Genomic DNA, 21,801 nt, shown 5'->3' with positions numbered 1-21,801 from the left:
GCCAAGAGGGTTTTGGTGGCGTTTTGCGCTAGTGTTAAGGTTTGTTGGGCTATGCGTCGTCTACGTCGAAACTGAGTGCGCCCTGTTTTGGTCTGCGGGGCTTTTTAAGACGTTGGTCCCTTTTGCCCGTAGCAACCAGGTCTTTGGCTGCCTGCATCCCGGAAGTGCGGGCGTGGCCGCGCGGCGCTGGTTTGGGTATCCCGACTTTGGCAGCTGCGGTCAGTATCATAGGTACATACAGCCACTCGTGTCGTGCGCCGGTGCGTTCGAGGACGACATTTCGGTAGGGGTAGATGTAGTCTGCGCAAGGTACTCTTCGCGCGAGAGGTGCTTGCCCTCTTTGAGCACGACGATCTGTGCATGCGCCATATCTTCGTCGCTGCTATGTGCATCTTCGTCGCGGGTGCGCTTCTGAGCGCCGCCGCTAAATGTATCGGCGCTCTCTAAAAGGTCATTGTCAAGAGAAGCACGCTTTTTCTCGCGCAACGCATCCCGTTGCGTGCCGTGGACTTGGGAATGCAAGCCCTGCAAAAAGGATGGGACACTGGCCTGGTACGACAGGTTCTTGGCGTCGCGGCGCGAAAGTGGCGGACCGTCGTCGTCGTACATAAAGCGTCGCGTGGAGTAAATACCGCAGTGGCACATGGGCATTGCGCATGCTCATGAGATTGCGCTGTGTACATGGGAGTGCATATATATACGCTGAGCAACTACGGTGCTAGCCTTACTGCTCCGCGAACAAAGTGGGAAATTGCGGCGTGAGTTTCACCAACTGCTCTACAAGGGACAAGTCTTTTGTGAGCGTCACAAAGACGTACCGAGGTTGTTTCCTAGGGGTAAAAGCGCGTGTTGTGTGACAGAATCGCCCGTGCGTGCAACGCGGCCAATGACCTCGACATAGTCGGTCGTAGGCGCCTCATCCTAGGGTCAGTATTGTCACGCTGGCATGTGCATTGCCTTGGCCGCGTTTATAGCATATCGCGGCACGGAAATTGGTGTATTGGGGCAGGCCTCAGCGCAGGCCAATAATAGAGGCCAGCGGCTGAGGCGGCTACCGCACCACACCTTCATCCTCCAGCGTACCACATGCATTACCTACCATCTGCAGTTTGATTTCCACTGTACCATGATCCGACGCCTCCAAAAGAAGAACGCCACCCGACACCTGCCATCAGTACATCGCACCTACCCACCTTTTGCACTTTTCCGATGATGCGCACCTCCTGGTTCGCGCGCGACGCGACTTGCGACGAGTTTGTCAGCGGAATTGCCTGCGACATCGTTGTTCCACGGCGCGTCGCCACACGACGCGCCGCGCGACCAACACGTCCACGTGGCAATTCGGGCACGCCCTGCCTTTTGACGATGCGGTACGGAGCGTGGACGTTGGCCCTGCAGCGCGCGCCATGCCCAATCGCGCCACGCCATGCCCTCTTTCCATTGCGCATGTACACGAATGCAGCTAATCATAACAATGGCGTGCGCAACTCGTGGGCCAAGGCACAAGGCAGTTTGCATAACTGGTTCGAGCGCCGCAAACCCGCAGCGATGGGGTACATTGACAACGTGTCGCGCCGCTGGAACCAGTATACTGGCTACGATGAGATCATTGTTTTGAAAGACCAAGTGCAGCTTGAAAGTACGTCACTTTTCCACTGACCCCAGCGACGCGGCTCAAGACGCTGCAGGAGCAGAAGAACGAAGCGAAAGATGTGTATGTACGCGCAGTTGCACAGCGCTCCATCGCCCAACGCAAGATCAACGACCTGCTGTCTCGCAAACCAACATGGAACGACACTGATCTGTCCGAGTATACCAAACTATTGCACTCGGAGCACAGCGATGCCAAGGCCGAGGAGCAGAGCGAGCAGCAGTACAACACCGCCGAGACGGAGATGGAGCGTGGTTTTGACGATCTCATGCGCAGTGTGATGCGCAGGTACCACGAGGAGCATCTATGGAGCGATCGTATTCGCAGCGTGAGCACCTATGTGAGCATCGGTCTCGGTCTGCTGAACGTGTTGATTTTTATTGTCGCACTGCTCTTTGTCGAGCCGTACAAGCGCAAAAAGTTGGCCAAGACGCTTGAGAAGCGCCTCGTTGCAGGAGAGGAGACGATGCACAAAGAGATGCACGATGCGCTCAGCGACATCGATGCACATCTCGGGCACCTGAAGGACGTGCTCGAAGGCACTCCTCGGCGTAGCAAAGGCACGCGCGCGCTTGGAGAAACACTGCCGCCGCCCCACAAACACAATTTCCCCTCCATCTCGTTAGGTACATGGGGCACCGAGCTCATGGCCCTGTTTTATACCCTCCGCTCGTATACAACGCATTTCGTGCAGCAAATTGGTCTTTTTTCGCGGAGCGAGCAGGTCAACATGACAGCGACAGCGACGGGCCTTGTTGTCGGTGGGCTTTTCTCCTGGTGGATCGCCGTGCTGCTCTTGTAGCCCGTAGACTAATCGCAAACGAAGCGCATGTTTGTAGGTACAATGCCAGTGCAAGTGGTGACACACTATAGACCACTATTTTTTAGGATCTCATCCGTGTTTTACAACTCGTCGTCGGTGAAGACCTCCTCACCACGCTTGCGGCGCGCAATGCGGTCCTTCTTGGCCTTGCGTGCATCAGAGGAGGTGAGTTTCTTCTTCTTCTTCTCCTCGACGATCTTGTTGCCGAGCGCGTCGAACTTGGTCTCTTCCTCTTCAGTCTTCTTCTTGTCGATACGCTCGCCAGAGCCCTGGCCCTCGACCCAGTTGTGGCCCGAGGCGTGCAGCGAACCGTCCTGCATCCTCCAGATCTCCTTGCAGGTGCCCTCAGAGAACTCCTGGGAGTGGGTAATAATCGCAACACCGCCCTCGAACGTCTGGATAGCATTGATCAGCGCGGCAAGGGACTCGCGGTCCAAAAAGTTGGTCGGCTCGTCGAGCACGATAATGTGCGGCATACGCCATGTGGCAGCGCCAAGCACCACCTTGACCTTTTGACCACCCGAGAGACCACGCATGGTGTTGTGCGAGGTAAACTCGCGCTCAAGACCAAAGTCCTCAAAGTGCTTCTCAATCTCGCGACGCACAAGTGGGCGAAGCATACCAGCCTTTTGCGCCTCGCGCGAGTCGACCTGCATGACCTTTTTCTCAAAGCCACGGCGAATAAGCTCGTCACGGCTAAGCCAAAAGTTTTCCGCAGAGCTCATGTTCTTGAACGAGACCTCGTACTGGAACGAGTTCTTGAGCTTCTTGCGGCCGACAATGTCGTCAATGATGCGCTTGACACCCTCGTGCTCGAAAATAGCGCCGTTCTTCATCGCCTTCTCCTCCTCCTCGCTGAGCTGGCGGCTGGCCTTCATGTGCTCCTCCAAGTCCTCACCCGTCTGGTAACGCCAGAGCATGTACTCGAGGGGAGTTTTGTCAAGGTGCTGGTCAATGTGGTGGAACGCGTGCTGGGCAACGTAGCCAATGACCAGATTGGGGTGCTTCCAGACGTCACCCTCTGCCGGCTCCGTGTCACCGACAACCAGCTTGACCAGCGTGGACTTACCAGAGCCGTTGGGGCCAAGCACAGCGACACGCGAAGAGAGCGAGAGCTGCATCGTGACACCACGGAGCTGAGGACGCGGGGTGTTGGGGTACTGGTAGACGACATTTTTCATCTTCACCAGCGACTTCTCTTTGGTCTTCACACCATCCAGCAGCGGCGGGTCGGGAAGCTTGAACGAGTAGTCTTCGCCAGAGGCAAGCTCGACATAGGCACGCGCCTCGGGCACACGCTTGACAAAAGCGTCGAGGTTGCCGGGGTACCGCTTGATCTTGAATCGGTTGAGATGGAGAATGTCGGTGCAGACATTGTTCAAGAAGTTCGAGTCGTGCGAGACAATGATCGAGGTGGTCTCGGTGAGGCTGTTCAGGTAGTCAGTGATCCACTTGACATTGATTACATCCAAGTGGTTCGTCGGCTCGTCGAGCAGAAGAATGTCCGCTTTGAAGAGGACGGCACGGGCAAGGGCGAGCTTCATTTTCCAGCCACCCGAAAGGGCAGTAATAGGGCCGGCCTGGCGCTCCTCGTCAAAGCCCATCTCGAGAAGGGTCTTGGACGCCTCTTCGCGTTCGACATTGAGGCGGTCGTCGGAAAGGATAAAGTCGATGATAGAGATTTCACCTTCAGAGCCGTCCAAGTCGTGCTCAACGTACCAGGTACGGACCTGGTCAGGGGAGGGGAAGCCCTCGACCTGCCCGTTTTGAATGGCACGCATCAACGTCGACTTACCGGAACCGTTGCGCCCACAGAGGCCGTAGCGGTGGCCACGCTTCAGACGAAGCGTCGCAGTGTTGAGCAAAATCTTGGCACCGTAGGCAAGGGAAAACTGACAGTTGCAGAGATCCACACCCTCCTCTTCGTCCTCAAACACCTCAACCACCTCACCGGTGCTCTTGGCAAGAAGCTGGAGCAAACTAGAGGTGATCTTGCGCGAAGCCTCGACGTCAGATGGGCGCAAGAGGCTCAGGTAGCGCACAAGAGTGCTCTCCCACTCGATAGACTCAAACTCACGCGCATTCGCAAGGTTGGTGACGAGCTGCGAAATGTAGGAAACAAGCGTGTCGGGGCCGCTAAGCTTGTTCTCCTCGAGCTGCTTCTTGACAAGCTCGGTGGTCTTGGCGAGGTCAACGTCAAGCAAAGGCGGCGCGTCGGAGCCGTCGCCGGTAACATTTCCGACCTGGCGCAGGGTCGCAATGGCGCGCTGGATAACGCTACGTGCCTCAGGGTCGGACATGGTGGTCTCGATCTTGATCAGACCGGGCAAGAGCTTGGGCAAAAAGGGACGCACAGTACGCTCATTGTCGACAAGCTTGGACATGTTGTCGATAATGACAGCAACCTTACGCTTGGTTGCAGTCGGACGCTCCGAAAGACCACGGGAGAGAAGGGGAGTCATAAGCGCAAGAGTGGGCGAGTCGACCTCCTGCACAAACGTGGTGGCAGAGAGGAGCTGGATAGTCTTGGGGACCTCCTCGACGGGGTGGATAAGCGACTGGATAAGCGCAGGGATAAAGCGCTCAATATCCTTGTTCGACACAAGCGCAGTAAGCTTCTCAAGTGCGGACCGTGACGCTTTTTGCACATCCGTCTTGGTGTCCCAAATGACTTCGGCCATGACGGGGATAATCTTGGTCATCTCAGCGGCAATCATAGCAGCATGAAGCTGGGTTAGCTCCTCAAGGAGGCGAATGCAGCCAGTCTTGACTTGCCACTTGCCAGCAGTGCGCATCTGGTTCAAAAAGATGTCGAGCACTTGAGGAATGGCCCAGGAAGACATGTTGCGGACAATGAGGAGCAGCGCGTCCTCGGCCAACTGGCGGACGGTCTTCTCTTTGTCGCCCATTGCCTCAACAATGGTCTCAAGTAGGCTCTCCATGATAAAGGGCTCGACCTCATGGCCAACACCCTCATCAAAGAGCGTGGTGATGAGGAGACAAGCACCCTCACGGCCAGCAGCATTCTTCTTGTCATTGAGACCCTTCTTGATCACATTCTCAATACCGAGATTGCGCAAGGCAAAAGGACCCTCGATTTTGACAAGGTTTGTAAGCTCTTTCGCAGCGGTCTTGTCGGCAGTTGAGAGGAGTTTTTCCTCGTCAAAAAGCGCGACCTTCATCTCCTGCTTGGGGCCGGCCTGAGCAGCATCTGCGGCTTCCGAGTTCTTAAAGTCCTTGGCGGGAATATGCGTCGTGCCATCAGTAGTGTTCGGTGGCATACTGTGGTAGCCAGACAGTGATGTGCAATTGAAGACTCGCTTCTTTTGCCGACCCTGTTTTTTCTCCTTTTTTTTTCCGTTGCACGTTCTATTTATGTTTACTAATCGTATAAGACGTTGCGCGCTCATTCGTGCGATGCGGCATGGGTCTAGCAAAAGGCGGCGCTAGGCGGCGGCGGTTTGGTCTGTTCCCAGGGCCTCGCCCAGGCCAATCTCTTGGATAGAGACTGTGTGCGGGTCATCCTTTGCGTGCTGTTCGACCCATGCATCGGCGTCTTCCTGCATGAGTCGCTCCAATGCCAAGCGCTCTTTGTTTTGGCGGCGCTCAATGTCCTCGAGATCCCATAGACTGATCCCATTCTTTCCTGAATAATAAGCAACACTCTCCACGTACCTTCCGGGATCGGCTGGCCCATCGCCCGCATAAACCGCTTGCTCTCCACAATCGCCATATCCATGGACATGTTACTGAACACGGTCTGGATGTACTGCGCAATCCATTTCGGAAGCTTGGCGCGCTTGTCTGCGCGCGCAAAACGCTTGTCAGCAAAGACCATGAGTCCATAGTCTGATTTGCCACGCAAAACACGCCCGACACATTGTGCCGCGTGCCGCATGGCGTCGAAAGTGAGGAAATCATTCTCCTTGATGCGGAAATTGTCGCGCAGAAATTCCAAGCGCGCCTTGAGAATGCGCGACTCGGTGTACTGATACGGCACGCCAAACATAATTACGGCACGTCCGTAATTGTGGTCAAAGTCAATTCCTTCCGATACTTTGCCGCGTGCGACAGACAAGAGAATCGCGCCGCGTCCATTGTCACAAGCGCGCCGGAAATTTTCCAGCGCAATGCTGGTTTCTGGCGCATCTGGCGTTTCCACAAACACAAGTTTGTGTTTCCAGACTTGGTCGAGAATGCCCATGTCGTGCCATGCGGCGACAATGCTTTCCATGTACAGGTATGATGGGAAAAATGCGACGATCCCGTCGGGCACGATTTTCGCATATTCGATCAGGATGCTGCCGTAGTTGCGCACCACAGAGAGATCGTTCCTTACCTCGAAACGCGAGCTGATCGCCACTTGGTCGCTTCCGCGCGTGATGACGAGCGGCAAAAAACATTGGCGTGTCAGTGTCATGGTATAGCTCTCCTGCACCACAGGGTCAAATTTTAGCATTTTCGGGTACATGTCCAGCGGACTAATGGTCCCACTCGTGATAATCACGCTTGCAAAGCGCTCAAACACGGGCGCAATCGCCAAGCTTGCGTCGAGGCACGCAAAGTGGAACACAGGATTCGGTACTGTTGCATGCTCCGTCTCGAATGGTTCCAAAATCAGTAGGAACCCCTTGTCGTACGTCGAGACAAGCGTCGCAAACATAGCGACCTTTTGGAGCGCAACGTACTCATCCAGCCGCGTTAGTTCCAGCGTTTGCACCAGCATGCGAAGGCGTTCCGCACAAAACCGCAGCGGCTTTCGCTCGATAAACGTAATTTCCTTGAGATGCTGCAAAAAGCTCGGCGGAGTTTCTGCGACGACGTGCAAAACACGCATTCTTGTTTTGAGGTACTCGATAAAGCGGCGCAGGAATGCAACAAAGTGTTCGGCCCTGCGGATGTTGCCAGGGACCGCTTCTTGAAGTAAATCCCAAGGAAGGACAGGGTTCGCCATAAATGTTTCCGCTTCCTGTGCCTCGTTTTGCTGCTCGAGGCCTTCGACGAGTCGGGTATATTCCTCCTGCAGTTTGACCGAGTCGGCTTTCTTTACTTCATCGACCTTGTCTGCAAGGCTGTTGACACATCGATACGCATTATCGAGCATTGGACGCGTCAGGTCGATGCTCAGCGATTCGATACACACGTTATCAATGTTGTGCGCCTCGTCGAACACGACAATGCTGTCTTTGCTCATCTCCTTGCTCACCTGCTCGGCGACTTTTGGGTCTAAAAGGTAGTGAAAACTGTAGATAATGATATCACAGAACGGCATCATGCGACGCACGGCAAAGTAGGGGCAGATTCCTTTCGACTCTGCGTACTCCTTCACCTCCTCGATCGTCCAAACGCCGTTGGGGACCAAGTGGCTAGGATCCAGCTTGCCCAGCTCTTCGTGGAAATCGCATAAAACCACACTGCCAGGGTTCTCGCGCCCTTTTTGTGTGGCCCATGGGCTTGTCATATCGCGGCACATGGCGTCGACCACCGCGCCTTTTCGGTGGTGGCTCACGATGGGATTGACGCACATATTCTTTCGACTACTTAGCCCGAGTGCCAAGATATCTTCCATCGGTTTGCGCTCATCGCCATCCACTTCCATTAGCGCTTCTTGGCCGTTCACATTGTCGTACGAATCCACGTACTGTGCTCGGTACAGCATGAGCTGCTTGAGCTCAGCAAGCGCTTTTTCAATTTCTGGGACAGTCCGTGAACAGTACACAAGCTTTCGCCGTCCGGGATAAAACTAGAGTCAGTGTGGTGCAAATACATACGCGTTGATAGCTCACAATAAGACTCAGCAGCGAAATGGTCTTTCCCGTACCGGATGGCATCTCCAGCACGCCGTGTCCTTTAACGTCAAGCGTCCTTTTTAAATCTACCATGTACGCATATTGTTCAGGATAGATCTTGGGGTACGGGAAGAGCACCGGTAAATCATCAATGTAAAACTTCATGGGCCTCCCAGTGGCAGCTTGGGAGGCTGGCGAGAAATCGTCGCGACGTGTGGAGATGCGACCGATTACCAAGCACCTTTTGTCGCCATGAGCGCCCCCTGGATACATCTGTGCGGCGGCGACCGGCCCCTGCGCGATAAAACGCGGCTGTACATGGACCGTGTACGGCTATGGGGCTCAAAGGGGAATTCACGGGACTTGCAAGAGATCAATGCAGGCATCCCTGCACTATGTGCATCGCTAGCAAACGAAGCGTACGTCACACTTTCCAGCTGACCACAGCCTTGGGCGTGCCATTGTGAGTGAAAGAGACATGCGGCGTGCATCGGGCTTGTCACCCGCAAAGTATAATCAAGCGAGAGCTCTTTTGCGCAGTGTCGTCGAAGTATCGCCTGTGCGGCAGACAAGATCGCAAGGGCGAGCGTCGGCCAAGCCATCCTCGCCTTCGCCCACCAAACCACGGCTTGATCGTGCATCGCTGCTGGAGCGTGCAAAGGCTGTACAGAGCGGCGAGCTTTTTCAGAGTTCGCCGCCGGTTCAGCACGCGGTAGTTGAAGCCGAACCGCAAGAAGTTACAGCGCCACGCAAGCTCGAGCCCACGGACCCAGCCGTGATAAAACGAAAACGTACGTATCTACTCACCTAACAACAGACACGCAACCCAAATCGGAGGAAATGCAAGAGCGCCATACGCAAGCGGAGCCCGCGCAAGCGTCGGAGGTGGACGACCCCATCTACAAGCGAATGCTTTCGCTCGGTGTGCCAATGCACCGCGAAGGGCTCAAGTTTGAGCTAGAACCGAGCCGTCCGCGGAAGCGCGGACGACCACCTGCGGCCAAAAAAGTAGAGCAACCGCGCATGAGCGACGTATTTGGCGCCGTTTGGGACGAGGAGGAGCAAGTGCGGCAGCACACATCGTGCCTTCCTGCACGCTACTTGACGCTGTCGCTCTCTCGTGCTGAGGAACAGTGGCTTTCCCCGCTACCTTCACCGCTGGTCATGTCCACATTGGACCCAGGCGCGCCCAATGCACGGCCCTCTGCCGTTCTTGCGGGGTGGAAGGAGCAGCTCCGCCTGTAGTCTAGTATTATGTCATCTACTGTACACTCCACATAGCATGGCCATGCCAGAAAAAGAAGCTGTGGTACGTGCATATGGGCGCTTACGCTAGCGAATGCAGCAGCTCGAGTTCCTGCTCCAGCGCTCGGGCATCTACTCGCGCGTGATGGGCGACAAGCTAGAGCGTGGTGCTGCGGGACCTGCGGCGAAGCGGCGTCGCACCGAGACCGGCGTCGGCGGCCTTGCGTCCATCTCTCGGCGGGAGCAGCCATCCTTGCTCTCCGGCACAAGACTGAAAGCGTACCAGATGGACGGGCTTATTTGGCTCTCGAGCTTGTTTGAAAATGGCCTGAATGGGATTTTGGCCGACGAGATGGGGCTTGGGTACGTTTGCGAGCGCTAACAAAAGCAAAACTGTGCAGACGATTGCATTCCTGACACACTTGTATGAGCAAGGAATTCATGGCCCGTTTCTCATTACAGCGCCGCTTTCGACCATGTCGAACTGGGCGGACGAATTTGCCAGGTGCGTTCCCATCCTACTTACCTAGATTCGCGCCCGCCATTCCCACACTCTTATACCACGGCACAAAAGAGGAGCGACGTTTGCTACAAAAAAGCATTACAGCCAACGCGTCTGTTGTAATTACTAGCTTTGACATAATTTTGCGTGACCGCGCGTTCCTTGGCAAGCCAGAGTGGAAGTTTTTGGTGATCGATGAGGGCCACCGCCTAAAGAACCTCAACAGCCGCCTACTTCGTGAGCTCAAGCAATTCAAGACGAGTAATCGGTTGATCCTGACGGGTACGCCGCTGCACAATAATCTTGCAGAGCTCTGGGCACTGCTAAACTTTGTGCTTCCTGCCATTTTTGACGACCTGGCCACGTTTGAAGAATGGTTCAACGTTGGCGCTGCCGACCAAGGCGATAAGAAGTCAGTCACCAGTTCTTTTGCTACGTGGACAACTGAGACAGCAACTCGTGTTGTGAAGCAGCTGCACGATATCCTAAAACCATTCTTGCTCCGGAGAGTCAAGGCCGAAGTCGAGCAAGGTATACCGCCTAAGAAAGAGTACCTGTTATACACGCCATTATCAGCGACACAGGCGGCCATGTACAACCATACAGCGCGTGGAACTATACGTGCTTGGCTTGTTGAACACATGTCTGGCCTCACGCATTCTCAGATCGCAGCACTGCGCAAAGCGTCGTCGAAAAAAGCGCCCCGCGAAGCCAAAGCGTGGCAGGCGCTGCAAGATGCTGAACGGCGCGTGCGAGCAATGCGCCATGAAAATATACCCATGCATCTGCGCAAAATTTGCTGTCACCCCTACCTGATGGACTGGCCCACAGCCGGCGATTCGGATACGCTACGCGTGGACAAGCACATTTGCCTACTGAGCGGGAAAATGTGCATGCTTGAGCGTATTCTCAAGGCACTATTTGCGCACGGGCACCGTGTGCTTGTTTTCTCGCAGTTCACTACGATGCTCGATATCTTGGAGCTTTGGGCTACCGATCTGCATCACTGGACTCCGTACCGGATCGATGGCAGTACTCCGCAAGCGCAGCGCGCATCCCAGGTAAAGGAATTTAATGAGCATCCAGAAAAAGGGCGTTTGTTTCTTTTGAGTACGCGTGCAAGTGGACTAGGCATCAACTTGGTCGGCGCGGATACGGTTGTGTTCTACGATAGCGATTGGGTACGTTGTCCCCACATACTGACCGCAGAACCCACAGGTGGATTTGCAAGCACAGGACCGGGTGCATCGCATTGGTCAAACCAAGCCAGTGCTTGTTTTTCGCCTTGTTGCTGCAGGCACGATTGAACAAAAGATGCTCCGCAAAGCAGATGCGAAACGCATTCTCGAAGCGGTGGTGATACAACAAGGCAAATTCCGCAATCCCATTACACACGCCGCGTTGGAAGCTGGGGAAGAAAAGCAAGATCCTGATGCACTACTACGGGAACTGGAGAAAACTACCGTATGCGGATACTCATCGAACGACGATGCAGCGCTGATCTCGGATACCGACTTGGACCGCCTCTTGGACCGCAGCGCCGAGGCATACGCACGCCATACTGGTTGGCAGTCTACGGACGGTGTAGCGCAAGGATCCGGAACGCTCACGAACTCCAACACTGCTTTGTTCGAGGTGACAGAAACCAGTGCAGAGCACGCGAATCCTGCGCTAGCGCGTCTCTTTTCGAGCGACGTGGATGCTTCCATTGCGGCGTCCACATGACAACTCCACATCATGACTAAGCAAATGTACTTTGCCGCGTGGACGTCCACCTTCCTTCATGGGCCGTGCAAAAGGACAAAAGGGGAAAGCCAACAAGGCGGAAGCCATAGATGCGCGCCCCGATGAGGACGTTGCTGTAGCAGACGGCACACGCGCTGCGTCCCCCTCTTTGGACGCTGCAGCGCCGGCGATAGCGTCCGAGGATGCACCGCCATCGGATCCAGGTCCTGCGCCGTTGGAGGGCGCAGCCTTTGCTGCCGATACAGATCCCACAGACGAAGCGCTGCTTCCTGCGGTGTACGACGCAGTATTGGATGGGGTGCCCACGTCGCAAAATTTGCAATCGCCCGTCAAGCACCGCTCCACAGCACGCTTCCTCGAGAACCTTTCTCCGACAGAGCGTGTGCACGACTTGCAAAACCAAGTTGTGGGCCTGAATGCCAAGCTTGTTACTTCCTACAACCGCATCAGCGATTTGGAAGACGCGCTTTCTCTAGCCCACAGCCACATTCTGAAGCATACCACACATATTGCCGAGCTCAGTAAGGAACGCGAGCACCATTTGTTCGCTTTGAATACGGGTTTGCTGGTCGAGAAAGCGCACGTCACCTCGGAAATGCAGCGCATGATGGACCGCGTTGTGGACGAAACGCAGCAGCGCGGCAAGGCCGAGAGCGACAAGACGCGTATCGAGGCGGAGCTTGAGGAGCTGAGCGCGTCGCTGTTCAACGAGGCGAACAAAATGGTTGCTGTAGAGCGCCTTGCGCGCGCCAAAGCAGAATCGAAGTGCGATCAGGTTGAAGAGAGTCTGCGCGATACAGAGCGCATTATGGCAGAGCAACAGATCATGCTAAAGAACCTGCAAGCGGAAGTGCAGTCGATCTGCCCAGGCGGAGAACAACACGTTGCGATGAATGCACTGACGCTATCAGACTCGATGTCTACGCAGCATACCGAACTGCAGCCAATATTGAACCATGCGTACAGTGTCAATATCCTGCCGTTCTATGAATTTATCGCGTTTGTGGACTACTTGCGTGCACAACACAGCCAAGTAAGCCAGTACCATGCGATGCACCGAAATGGCAGCGACTGGACACTCGATCCGTCTGCAGTGCCGCACTTGGGCGTCTCGCTGGGCGGTGTAGTCACGCCATCGTTGACGGGACACGCCGGTGTCGTGCGCCACAGAGACTATCCGTACCTGCCTTCGACTGCCGAACAGCTTGTGCAGTTATCGAGCCAGACATCGTTGCCTTTTGTGCGCCGCGCACAAGAAGAGGACAGCGATCCCTGTATTCGTTTGAGCCAAGCGCCTGGCCTGAATTGGCTCTCGCGGCGCCAGACTGGGAACGCTGTCTTGGACGGGAGTCTGGTCATTGAGCCACTGTTTGCTGGAGGCAACGTAGTCGACGCCGAGCGTCTCTACCAGGAATATGGCCACTTGCCCCCGGCCACTTGTGCGCTCTGTGGCACGGATATGCTGGATATTGGGGCCTTGCTCCCAGGCGCACAGCCTCTTCCTGAGCAAGACATGCAGCGCTCTTCGTCGGGGCGTCGCAGCTTACCGTCCTTCTTTCACTCTTTCCGGCGCAGTGTCGCCAGCGCTGACCGTAGTAGCTTGTCAATACCTATGGGCCATGCTTCTGAAAGCGACGAGGACTTGTCGCGTGCAGGATCGCCGCGCACGGCAGCAAACAAGTTGCCGATCCCCACGCACTACTTTTGCATTTCGGGCCATGCATCGAACAAGTACATGATATGTCCGCACTATTGTTTGCAGCGACTGCGTGCGGCGTGTGGCTTTTGGTCGTTTATACGTACGCTGGAACGCACGATCGTGCTGGAGGGCAAGATGCGGCCAGATGTGGTTGGTGCGACGCGTATTGTGCGTGCGAAAGTGCTCATGGGGTTGGAGGACGAAGGGCCTATGGGTGAGAGGCCCGATGGCATAGTAGACGCCGAGCAGATTGAGGCAGGCGTCGAAGCGGCGCATAAGGCAGAGGCAGCAGCGGAGAGGGCGCGCGCTGCGGAGGATGCGGAGCAGGAAGATGTATTTGAGGATGCAGAAGAGGAGGAAAAGAAGAGGAAGGAAGGAGAGGAGGCGCTGGGTGCGGAAGACAATAGTCTCGACACGGAAGCTGCTGCTGCTGAGGCTGCCGACGCACATGGTGCCGAGAATGCCCAGCAAGAAACAGTCTCCGCGCAGGACACAGTTTCTCCAGCAGACAAAGCACACGCGGCCCCTCTCGACAAGCCGCCGCCTTTGCCGAAGCGCGAGACGCCCATGCTGCCGCCACAACCTCCGCACGCATCCAAGACCGCACCGCCTTCACTCCATGCACAAGAGCGTGATCTGGAATGGGAAGAAAATTTGTGGAAAGAAGTGATGCACCTGAAAGAGGCCATGTGGAAAGCGCGTGTAGGTTTGCAGCACATCGCAGCGTAGCGCCGTGTCGGTAGCCATAGCCCCTCCACCCCGATAGCCCCCGATCCCACCACCATGGCGCCGCGCAAGAAGAACGCTGCGATCAAGGCCAGCGGCGTGACCTCGTCGAAAGCGGCGCCGCTACCGGACTGGGTGAAAGGCGGTGGCCCAAAGCCAGTGTCCGCTACCACCACGCGAGCGGATGGGACGCAGGAGCTCTTTCCCCCCGGCAGCAAGACCCCCCTCAACCTGCTGTACGAGCGCGTGCAAAAAATGCCAGGCTTTGCCAGACCCGACGTACACGCACGCAGAACCAAGGATGGCTATACCTGTGTGATTACCATCATAAAAGAGAACAAGCAGGACAAGTCGAATCCATTCACTTTGCGCATGGAACCCCTCGAGCCCGGCGCCCGACTCCACTGCGAGACGGCGCTGGAAGCCAAGCACTGGGGCGCTACCTACGTACTTTTCCGCCTCTTTAGCCAATTGAACTTGTACAGAAACTTGCCACCGGGCCCCCGCGAATACTGGCTGGCGCTGGAGCAAGTCAAAAAAGAAGCGCGCGCAGACGAGGCGTGGAAATGGGCTGCGGATCCCTTTGAGGCGATCCAGAAACGCGATGCGGAGCGCGAAGCGATGCAAAAACAACGTGCAGCACGCGATGCGGCGAAAGGCGATCCAAAACGTGGCCTGAGCAAGGCCTGGCAGAATGCAAAGGAAGTGCGCATGGCGCCAGCGCTCCGCGAGCTCGTGGAGAGTACAATACGCGCGCAGATGACCGACGATTGCGCAGATGTGGTGCCGCTGGCAGACGGCGCTGCACACAGCCAAATCGATACACAGAAGCTCGTCGCGGAACTGACCAAGCTGGGCGTGCGTGGTGGGTACATGCGCCGTGTCCTTTCCTGGCTCCAAGATGCGCGCATGACGTATGCCGATCCTGCAAAGCGCAGCGCGCTGCAGCATAACCATCCCGTACTTGCCTCGATCCTTGCACTGCCCGACCGCGACGCGGCGATCGAGTACATTGTGCTGTATACGCCCGAGCAAGATCTGCCGCCGCAGCTTAAGCCGACTGCGTCTGCGGAATCGTTTGTGACGAGTGCTGTAGCCGGTAGCGATAGCTTGGTCGATCGCTGGACCCTGGACCGGCTGGAGAAGCAAGCAGGATTTCCACGCAAAGCAGCGGCCGAGATACTGGGCAAGGTGCGCGCATATACATTGCCGCAGGCCACCTCGGTTGGGCTTGTGCTGGACATGCTGCTGCATCAGCTTATTGGCGAGTCTATGGACCTGGACCATGCCGTACAAGCAACATCGCCGGAAGCAGAGCAGCGCCAAGCCGAAGAGCGCACGATGCTCGAGGACTTTTTCGGCCCGCTCGTGCCCGTCGACCCCCATGCCCGGCTGACTGACACGAGCGTCCTTCTCCACGTCGGAGAGCACCAAGGCAAGCCGGTGATGCTCGTGCTTGTGCCGCATCCCTTATCCTTGTACCTTGCCGAACCAGGCGCCTTGCCGAGCATCTACGTCGTCGGCGAGAGCCTTCCTGCGTTTTTGCGGCTTGCACTCACGCAACATGCGATGCAAGCGCTGCGTGGAATGCATGGCCGCGAGGATATGCGCGAGATACTCGAGGCATGCGAGGGCGGTGCTCTCATTATGGTCCAGCAACAGCTTGCGGAAGTCTTGGAGGCCATGGTCCATGATCCGCCGTCGCTCGACTCGGTCATGGAGCACTTGATTGCGGCTCCATCAAGCACATTGCCGCACGCACCGCTTGCGACGGAGCCGCACGCTGCTGCGCCGCGCCGCGCCGTGCACAAAATCCCTGCTCTGCAGCACAACGACGCGCTGGACAAGCGGCTTGTTGCTTCGCTGCACGCGCTGCACGCCTCGCTAAAGTACAGCGAGAGCATTGCACCGGTGCGTACGTCGCTTCCTGCGCACACTGCGCGTGCTACTCTGCTGCAAGCCGTTGCCTCCCACCCTGTTGTACTTATTACCGGCGAGACGGGCTGCGGCAAAACGACCCAAGTGCCGCAGTTTTTGCTAGACGACGCCATTGCCAGCGGTACCGGTAGTCTCTGCAACATTCTCGTCACGCAGCCGCGCAGGGTATCTGCCATGGGCGTCGCCGCGCGTGTCGCCGTGGAGCGCTGCGAATCGCTGGAGCAGCGGGCGGAAGAAGGTGCGCTGGTGGGCTATGCGATTCGCGGCGAGCGGCGCGCGGCCAAGTCCTGCCGGCTCTTGTTTACAACCACGGGCGTGCTTTTGCGCCGCCTGGCGAGCGGAGCCGACCCCGAGCTCCAGTCCATTTCGCACGTCATTGTGGATGAGGTGCACGAGCGCAGCACCGAGTCTGATTTTTTGCTCCTGCTCCTGCGCGATGTCTTGACACGGAACAAGAAGCTGCGCGTGATTTTGATGAGTGCGACCGTGACGCCAGAAACATTTATCAACTACTTTGGTCGCGACACGCCGTACAAGCATATTCCCGGCCGTACCTTTCCTGTGCAGGACCACTACATGGAGGAGATTGTGGCCATGAGTGCCTTCGAGAGCGAGCGGCCTTATACCCACGAGCACTGCCCAGCCGATCCGATGCTCGCACTCGACGCTGTGCCGCCGCCGCAGCTGCGCACATTGCGTGCCTTGGCGACGCAGCCGACCGACTACACCTTTCTTGCACGCACCGTTGCGCTCGCGGCGCAGCGTGCAGAAAAAATAGACCATACCGGCCTCCTCACCGGTAAAGCTTCCATCCTTGTTTTTTGTCCTGGTGTTGGTGAAATTCGACGTGCTATCGATGCCATTGTCGCGCAGCGCCTGCCTGGCGCCGTCCTCTTGCCTCTGCACGCAAACCTGGCGCCGTCCGAGCAGCGCAAGGTATTCCAGTCGGTGCGCAAAGACGAGCGTAAGATTGTGGTGTCGACCAATGTTGCCGAGACGTCCATCACAATTCCCGACGTGTGTTTTGTCGTCGATACCGGCCGTGTCCGCGAGGCACACCACGATGCCAAGTCCAGCCTGACACGCCTCGAAGAGACGTGGGCTTCGCGTGCTGCATGCAAGCAACGTGCGGGCCGCGCTGGGCGCACCATGCCCGGCGAGAGTTTCCGACTCTACTCGCGCGGGATGGAAGAAAGTTTGCAGCGTGCACAGTCCATCCCCGAGATACAGCGTACGCCGCTGGAAGGTCTGGTGCTGCAAGTAAAATCGATCCAGCCGGGAGCGGATCTGCGCGCATTTCTCCAGCGCGCCATCGATCCGCCGAGCACGGACGCGTTGGAGGCGACGCACTACAAGCTCCAGGTGGCGGGTGCTTTGCAGCCGGGTGGGTTTAATGCACCGCTCACGCCGCTCGGCCAGCACCTTGCGCAGCTTCCGCTGGACGTGCGGCTCGGCAAGCTGCTCGTGTTGGGCTGCTTGTTTGGGTGCGTAGAGCCGCTCTTGCACGTAGTCGCTATTCTTGCATCGCGCCCTATGGTCGCTGCGCAGCGCGACGAGGAGGCAGCGAAAGCGCGTGCTGCGTACCTGTATGGGAACAGTGATCTCCTTGCCCACGCCAACATCTTTGCCGCATTCCTCACACAACGGCGTGAGAAGCGTGATGTGCGCAAATGGTGCGCCACACTGGGCCTTTCGTACACTGCCTTGCAGGATGTCGCCATGACACGCACGCAGCTCTTGCGCAATTTGGAGGATCTGCGTCTGGTGCCTGCATCCTACGCACATGGATGGCGCACCGAAGGGCCGCGCTGGCCCATGCGGCCTGGTGTACACGCGCTCGATGCGCACGCTGCCAACACCAACTTGCTGCGCTCGATGCTGCTCGCGGCGATGTGGGCGTCTGTTGCGCGAGTCGACTTGCCAAGCGCCAAGTTTAATGCCTCGGCGGCAGGCGCCGTGGAGAAGGAGGCGGACGCGCGAGCGCTGCACTACTTTGACGAGCACGATGGGCGTGTATTCCTGCATCCGAGCTCGATGCTTTTCCATGCGACCAAGTTCAAGTCGAACTATCTTGCCGTGTGCCACAAAAGTGCCAATGCACAGCGGACGTATTTGCGCGATGCCACCGAGGCGCCATTGTATGCACTGCTGCTCTTTGGCGGTCCGTTGTACGTGCATCACGATATGGGTGGGATTGCCATCGCTACCGGTGCCGAGGCGGATGCAGACGGCTGGGTAAAGCTCCGTGCGAGTGCACGTGTCGGTGTGCTTTGCCGCCAGCTGCGTACGTTGATGAATAGGACGCTCCAGGCGGGCATTGAGGAGCCGCAGGCGATGCGAACTGCGTCCAACCAGCAGGTAGTCGACGCGATGATTGCGCTTGTGACGCAGGACGGATTGGAGTAGGGCGGCGCGCGAAATGCGTGGCGCACGTAGCTATTTTGTACTCTAGGCGAGGCGCAATGCGCGGTGATGTACGCTGCACTACCCTATACGAACGCACATCGTGCCGGGATACGGCGTGGCCAGCGGCAGCAATTTCTCCCCGCGCTGCACCTCCCAAGCACGCAGGGCCGGCAGGGAAAGCAGCCCTGCGTGCTGTGGAACAAGCTTCCATTGCACCGTGCGTGTCTCGCCCGGGAGCAGCACCTGCAGTGTTTTGCGGCGCGCGCCGGCAAAGAGGAATGCCTCGGTCGACGCACACTCCATCAGCACATCGAGCACCCGTGCATCCGACCTATTCGCGACGCGAATACACACCGCTGCAGGCGCACCCACGATCGCTTCTGCGGGGTTGTTTATCGCGATCGCAATGTCCGGCGCAGTGGGCGGCGCAAGCGGCGTCAGGGCCAGCCGCGTCTCGCCTGGGTATGCGCCGTGCCACTGCAAGAGCAGCGTGGCGTTGTGAGACGCATGTGCACTGTTCGCCTCGAGCGGCGTGACCCAAACGCTGGTATCGTCGGTGCGCCATTCGGCGGGGGTGAATCCTTGCACAGCGTGTGCATAGACGCCGGCTGCTTGTACAGACACCGCGTCTAGGTGAATGGGATCCGCACCGAGATACCGCACCTCGGTCGTCAAGCGCCCATACGCCTCGAGCGGCAGCCAGTGCACATGCACGCGCACAGAAAATGCAGGGGCGACGTGCACGGCGTGGTCTTGCTGTGCAACAGGCGCTGCTTCGCCCGGCACGAGTCCATACGCACGCACCTGCAGCGTGCCTGGTTTCTGCGGCGCGTGGAGCAGCGCCTCGCCGCCACGCGCAAGCTCCACACGTGCAGGATCCTCGCTGGGGCCAAGCTGTGCGCCTGCCTCCACGGCCTCGGGCGATAGGAGCAAGAGGGTATTTTGGATGGCTTCGCTTTGGTCGATGCGCACTGCACGCCTCTCGCCGCACTGCATCGTCAACGGCGCATGCACTTGGATAGCATGCGCCTCACGGAGGTGCACCGTATGTGATCCAGAAATCGGCACCGTCGCGTTTGGCAGCCGCCATACTGCGCGCGGACGCGGAACGTGGAACGGAAGCGCAACGAGACCCACCGAGGTCTCTGCGGTAATGACGAGGCGCGCAAAAGCAACCGTGCGCGGGAGTGTGCCTGTAAGCGCGCCGCTGAGCAGCAAATGGCCCGGGAAAGCGGCGGGCACGGGCGCTTGGCACGGTGCGTCTACGGTAACGGTGCCGAGATCCACAGCATCCTTCGCGCCGCGCTCGATGCGCACGGCAAAGAGCGGCTCGTCTGCATCGTGCGCGTACATTTCCATGGAACAAAGGTGCATTGCTTCCGTATACGTGCCATGGATCCATACCTGGAACGGGACCTCGGTGCAGACCTCTGCGTGCTGCTTGGCAAACACGGCGTGAATGTCAAAGAGACCGTGCACGGCGTCGGGGTCCATGTGTATCATGCCAGAAGTGGCACCGTGCACAGGCGCAAGCAAATGCACGAGCTTGGCAAGCCATGCGTCGCGCTCCGCAGCCAATGCATGCGGCACCGGGCGCAGCAGCTCAATGCAGTACTGCGTCGATGCGCGCGGATCATTGCGTGCGCATGCAGCCGCACTCATGAGCAGCACAAACCGCAACACTTCCCAGCCCTCCCGCCTGTACCAACGCAGCGCGCGCCCGATCAATTTTTCCGCTGGCGCGTCCTGGCCCGCGGCGAGGTACAAAAAGGCAAGGCGCGTCGCGGCGAGGTGCGCAAGTCGGGTTTGCTTGTGCTGCTGGAATGCATCGTACGCGCGCTCGAGGTGCTGTGTGGGCGCAGGATCAAGATCGTGTGTGCGTGCATGCTGTGTGGGCAGCATCGAGCAGAGCGCCGCTTGGTAGAAAAGCGTGCCTGGCGGATCGAGCGCGCTGTATACATGGGCAGTGCGCTCGTGTGCAGCATATGCATGCACCATCAGCTCGCCCAGCATTTGGTACTGCTTCGCGAGCCACGTCCAAAACTCGACCGAGTCGGCGCCGATGCGCCATGCATGTCCCAGCGCGGACATGTGCCGCGTATGGTAGTGAAACTGGGCGCGCGCCGCAGTGGCATTCGCTGCGTAAAGATGCAGCTTGCTGAGTTTGAGCGAAAGGGTATCTGCGAGAACTTTGGCCTCTGCCCAGCGTTTTGTCCTGGGCTGAAGTACGTGGGTATTGCCCAAGTAGTGGTGCATCAGGACACGGTACGCTTCCGTGTAGTGCACAATGGTCTCGCGCACATCGCCTAGCATCTCGGAAAAAGCGCCGAGCTTGAATGCGGTGCGGATGTTCCATCCATTTAGCGTGAGCGTGGCCGTTGGGCCCGGACGCAGCATCCCGGCAACGCCCGCCGCGGCGAGCAGCGGCTGCAGTACGGTGGGCGATGGGGGGTACCGCGCGCGGTTGCGCCGTACATGCCGGACACGCTCTTTGTAGTACTCCCCAGCGCCGTCCCACACGGCGCGCTCGAGGCTCGCCCAAAATGCAGGCACGTCGGTGGTCGCGGTGCTCAGGACAAACAGCGCGCCGCGCTGCTCGAGGCCGGCGGCGCGGCGTACATGCGCAAGCCGCGGCTCAAGCTCGCGCTGCGCAAGCGTCGATGGCTCGCACAGGAGCACAATCACGAGCCGTATCCCTCGCGGCGCCGCCGCGGCACGAGCGTCCTGCATTGCTTGTACGAGCGCTAGATCCGTCTCCAATGCTGGATCCACGGCAGGCGGCATACAAAAAAAGTATATGTGCACGGCTGGGATGTACTCTGTGTGTTTGCGGATCCAGGAAGGAGCGATGATGCCGTCGGGGAATAGCGCGCCGCCCACATAGAGCGGCGAGAGCGGCGAGCGCGGCGGGAGACTCGAGAGCGCCTCTTTTGCTATGGGATTGGCAGTGCGCATAGGGGGACGCATCTTGGCCGGAGGATAGGTGTAGCTGTAGTCCACAAGCACCGCCCTGAACGTGGCCACGCCCGGCAAGCTCCAAATGCGTGCTTTTCGGAGCATCGCGCAGCGCACTTGCTCGCACAGCGCGGGGTGCGCTGCGGTGGGGTGCGGCAGTGTATCGATCGCAGCATTGCGCTCCCGAATCCCTTCCGGCACAAGCCCACTCACGAGCGCACACGCGTGCAGCTGCACCACCAGCTCTGCCGGATACGCATTCATGCGTCGCGGCGTAGAAGTGGAGGCGGTGTGGGCAGCACGTGCGGAAAAAAAGTGCTT

General features: G+C 57.9%; 10 protein-coding genes across 10 annotated transcripts; 5 read left to right on the top strand and 5 right to left on the bottom strand.

Annotated features, from left to right (window-relative positions):
- Positions 1–49: 49 nt before the first annotated feature.
- MVES1_001315 (uncharacterized protein) lies at positions 50–609 on the bottom strand (the record flags this gene model as incomplete). The annotated part of the gene is made up of 2 exons (XM_056206163.1): positions 50–147; positions 240–609. The coding sequence occupies 2 exons, from the start codon at positions 607–609 to the stop codon at positions 50–52; spliced, it is 468 nt and encodes a 155-aa protein (XP_056062138.1).
- A 115-nt stretch (positions 610–724) lies between these two features.
- On the bottom strand, positions 725–1,280 carry MVES1_001314 (uncharacterized protein; the record flags this gene model as incomplete). Its single annotated transcript, XM_056206162.1, has 4 exons — positions 725–792; positions 819–921; positions 1,100–1,165; positions 1,194–1,280. The coding sequence occupies 4 exons, from the start codon at positions 1,278–1,280 to the stop codon at positions 725–727; spliced, it is 324 nt and encodes a 107-aa protein (XP_056062137.1).
- Positions 1,281–1,446: 166 nt separating this feature from the next.
- On the top strand, positions 1,447–2,453 carry SHE9 (sensitivity to high expression protein she9; the record flags this gene model as incomplete). The annotated part of the gene is made up of 2 exons (XM_056206161.1): positions 1,447–1,639; positions 1,666–2,453. 2 exons carry the CDS (start codon positions 1,447–1,449, stop codon positions 2,451–2,453), a joined length of 981 nt encoding a protein of 326 aa, XP_056062136.1.
- Positions 2,454–2,554: 101 nt separating this feature from the next.
- TEF3 (translational elongation factor EF-1 alpha) lies at positions 2,555–5,755 on the bottom strand (the record flags this gene model as incomplete). The annotated part of the gene is made up of 1 exon (XM_056206160.1): positions 2,555–5,755. One exon carries the CDS (start codon positions 5,753–5,755, stop codon positions 2,555–2,557), a length of 3,201 nt encoding a protein of 1,066 aa, XP_056062135.1.
- Positions 5,756–5,920: 165 nt separating this feature from the next.
- On the bottom strand, positions 5,921–8,428 carry RAD3 (DNA helicase; the record flags this gene model as incomplete). The annotated part of the gene is made up of 3 exons (XM_056206159.1): positions 5,921–6,120; positions 6,150–8,217; positions 8,246–8,428. The coding sequence occupies 3 exons, from the start codon at positions 8,426–8,428 to the stop codon at positions 5,921–5,923; spliced, it is 2,451 nt and encodes an 816-aa protein (XP_056062134.1).
- Positions 8,429–8,515: 87 nt separating this feature from the next.
- MVES1_001310 (uncharacterized protein) lies at positions 8,516–9,508 on the top strand (the record flags this gene model as incomplete). Its single annotated transcript, XM_056206158.1, has 3 exons — positions 8,516–8,682; positions 8,711–9,054; positions 9,081–9,508. The coding sequence occupies 3 exons, from the start codon at positions 8,516–8,518 to the stop codon at positions 9,506–9,508; spliced, it is 939 nt and encodes a 312-aa protein (XP_056062133.1).
- A 37-nt stretch (positions 9,509–9,545) lies between these two features.
- Positions 9,546–11,735, top strand: IRC5 (Putative ATPase; the record flags this gene model as incomplete). Its single annotated transcript, XM_056206157.1, has 5 exons — positions 9,546–9,572; positions 9,600–9,871; positions 9,897–10,013; positions 10,039–11,191; positions 11,220–11,735. 5 exons carry the CDS (start codon positions 9,546–9,548, stop codon positions 11,733–11,735), a joined length of 2,085 nt encoding a protein of 694 aa, XP_056062132.1.
- Positions 11,736–11,793: 58 nt separating this feature from the next.
- MVES1_001308 (uncharacterized protein) lies at positions 11,794–14,184 on the top strand (the record flags this gene model as incomplete). Its single annotated transcript, XM_056206156.1, has 1 exon — positions 11,794–14,184. One exon carries the CDS (start codon positions 11,794–11,796, stop codon positions 14,182–14,184), a length of 2,391 nt encoding a protein of 796 aa, XP_056062131.1.
- A 54-nt stretch (positions 14,185–14,238) lies between these two features.
- On the top strand, positions 14,239–18,525 carry ucp12 (RNA helicase; the record flags this gene model as incomplete). The annotated part of the gene is made up of 1 exon (XM_056206155.1): positions 14,239–18,525. The coding sequence occupies one exon, from the start codon at positions 14,239–14,241 to the stop codon at positions 18,523–18,525; it is 4,287 nt and encodes a 1,428-aa protein (XP_056062130.1).
- Positions 18,526–18,603: 78 nt separating this feature from the next.
- MVES1_001306 (uncharacterized protein) lies at positions 18,604–21,744 on the bottom strand (the record flags this gene model as incomplete). The annotated part of the gene is made up of 1 exon (XM_056206154.1): positions 18,604–21,744. One exon carries the CDS (start codon positions 21,742–21,744, stop codon positions 18,604–18,606), a length of 3,141 nt encoding a protein of 1,046 aa, XP_056062129.1.
- Between the last annotated feature and the right edge of the window lie 57 nt (positions 21,745–21,801).

Source organism: Malassezia vespertilionis, chromosome 2 (genome assembly GCF_029542925.1).
Source record: "Malassezia vespertilionis chromosome 2, complete sequence".
NCBI classification, from domain to species: Eukaryota; Fungi; Basidiomycota; class Malasseziomycetes; order Malasseziales; family Malasseziaceae; genus Malassezia; species Malassezia vespertilionis.
This window is presented reverse-complemented; position numbering and strand designations above follow the sequence as displayed.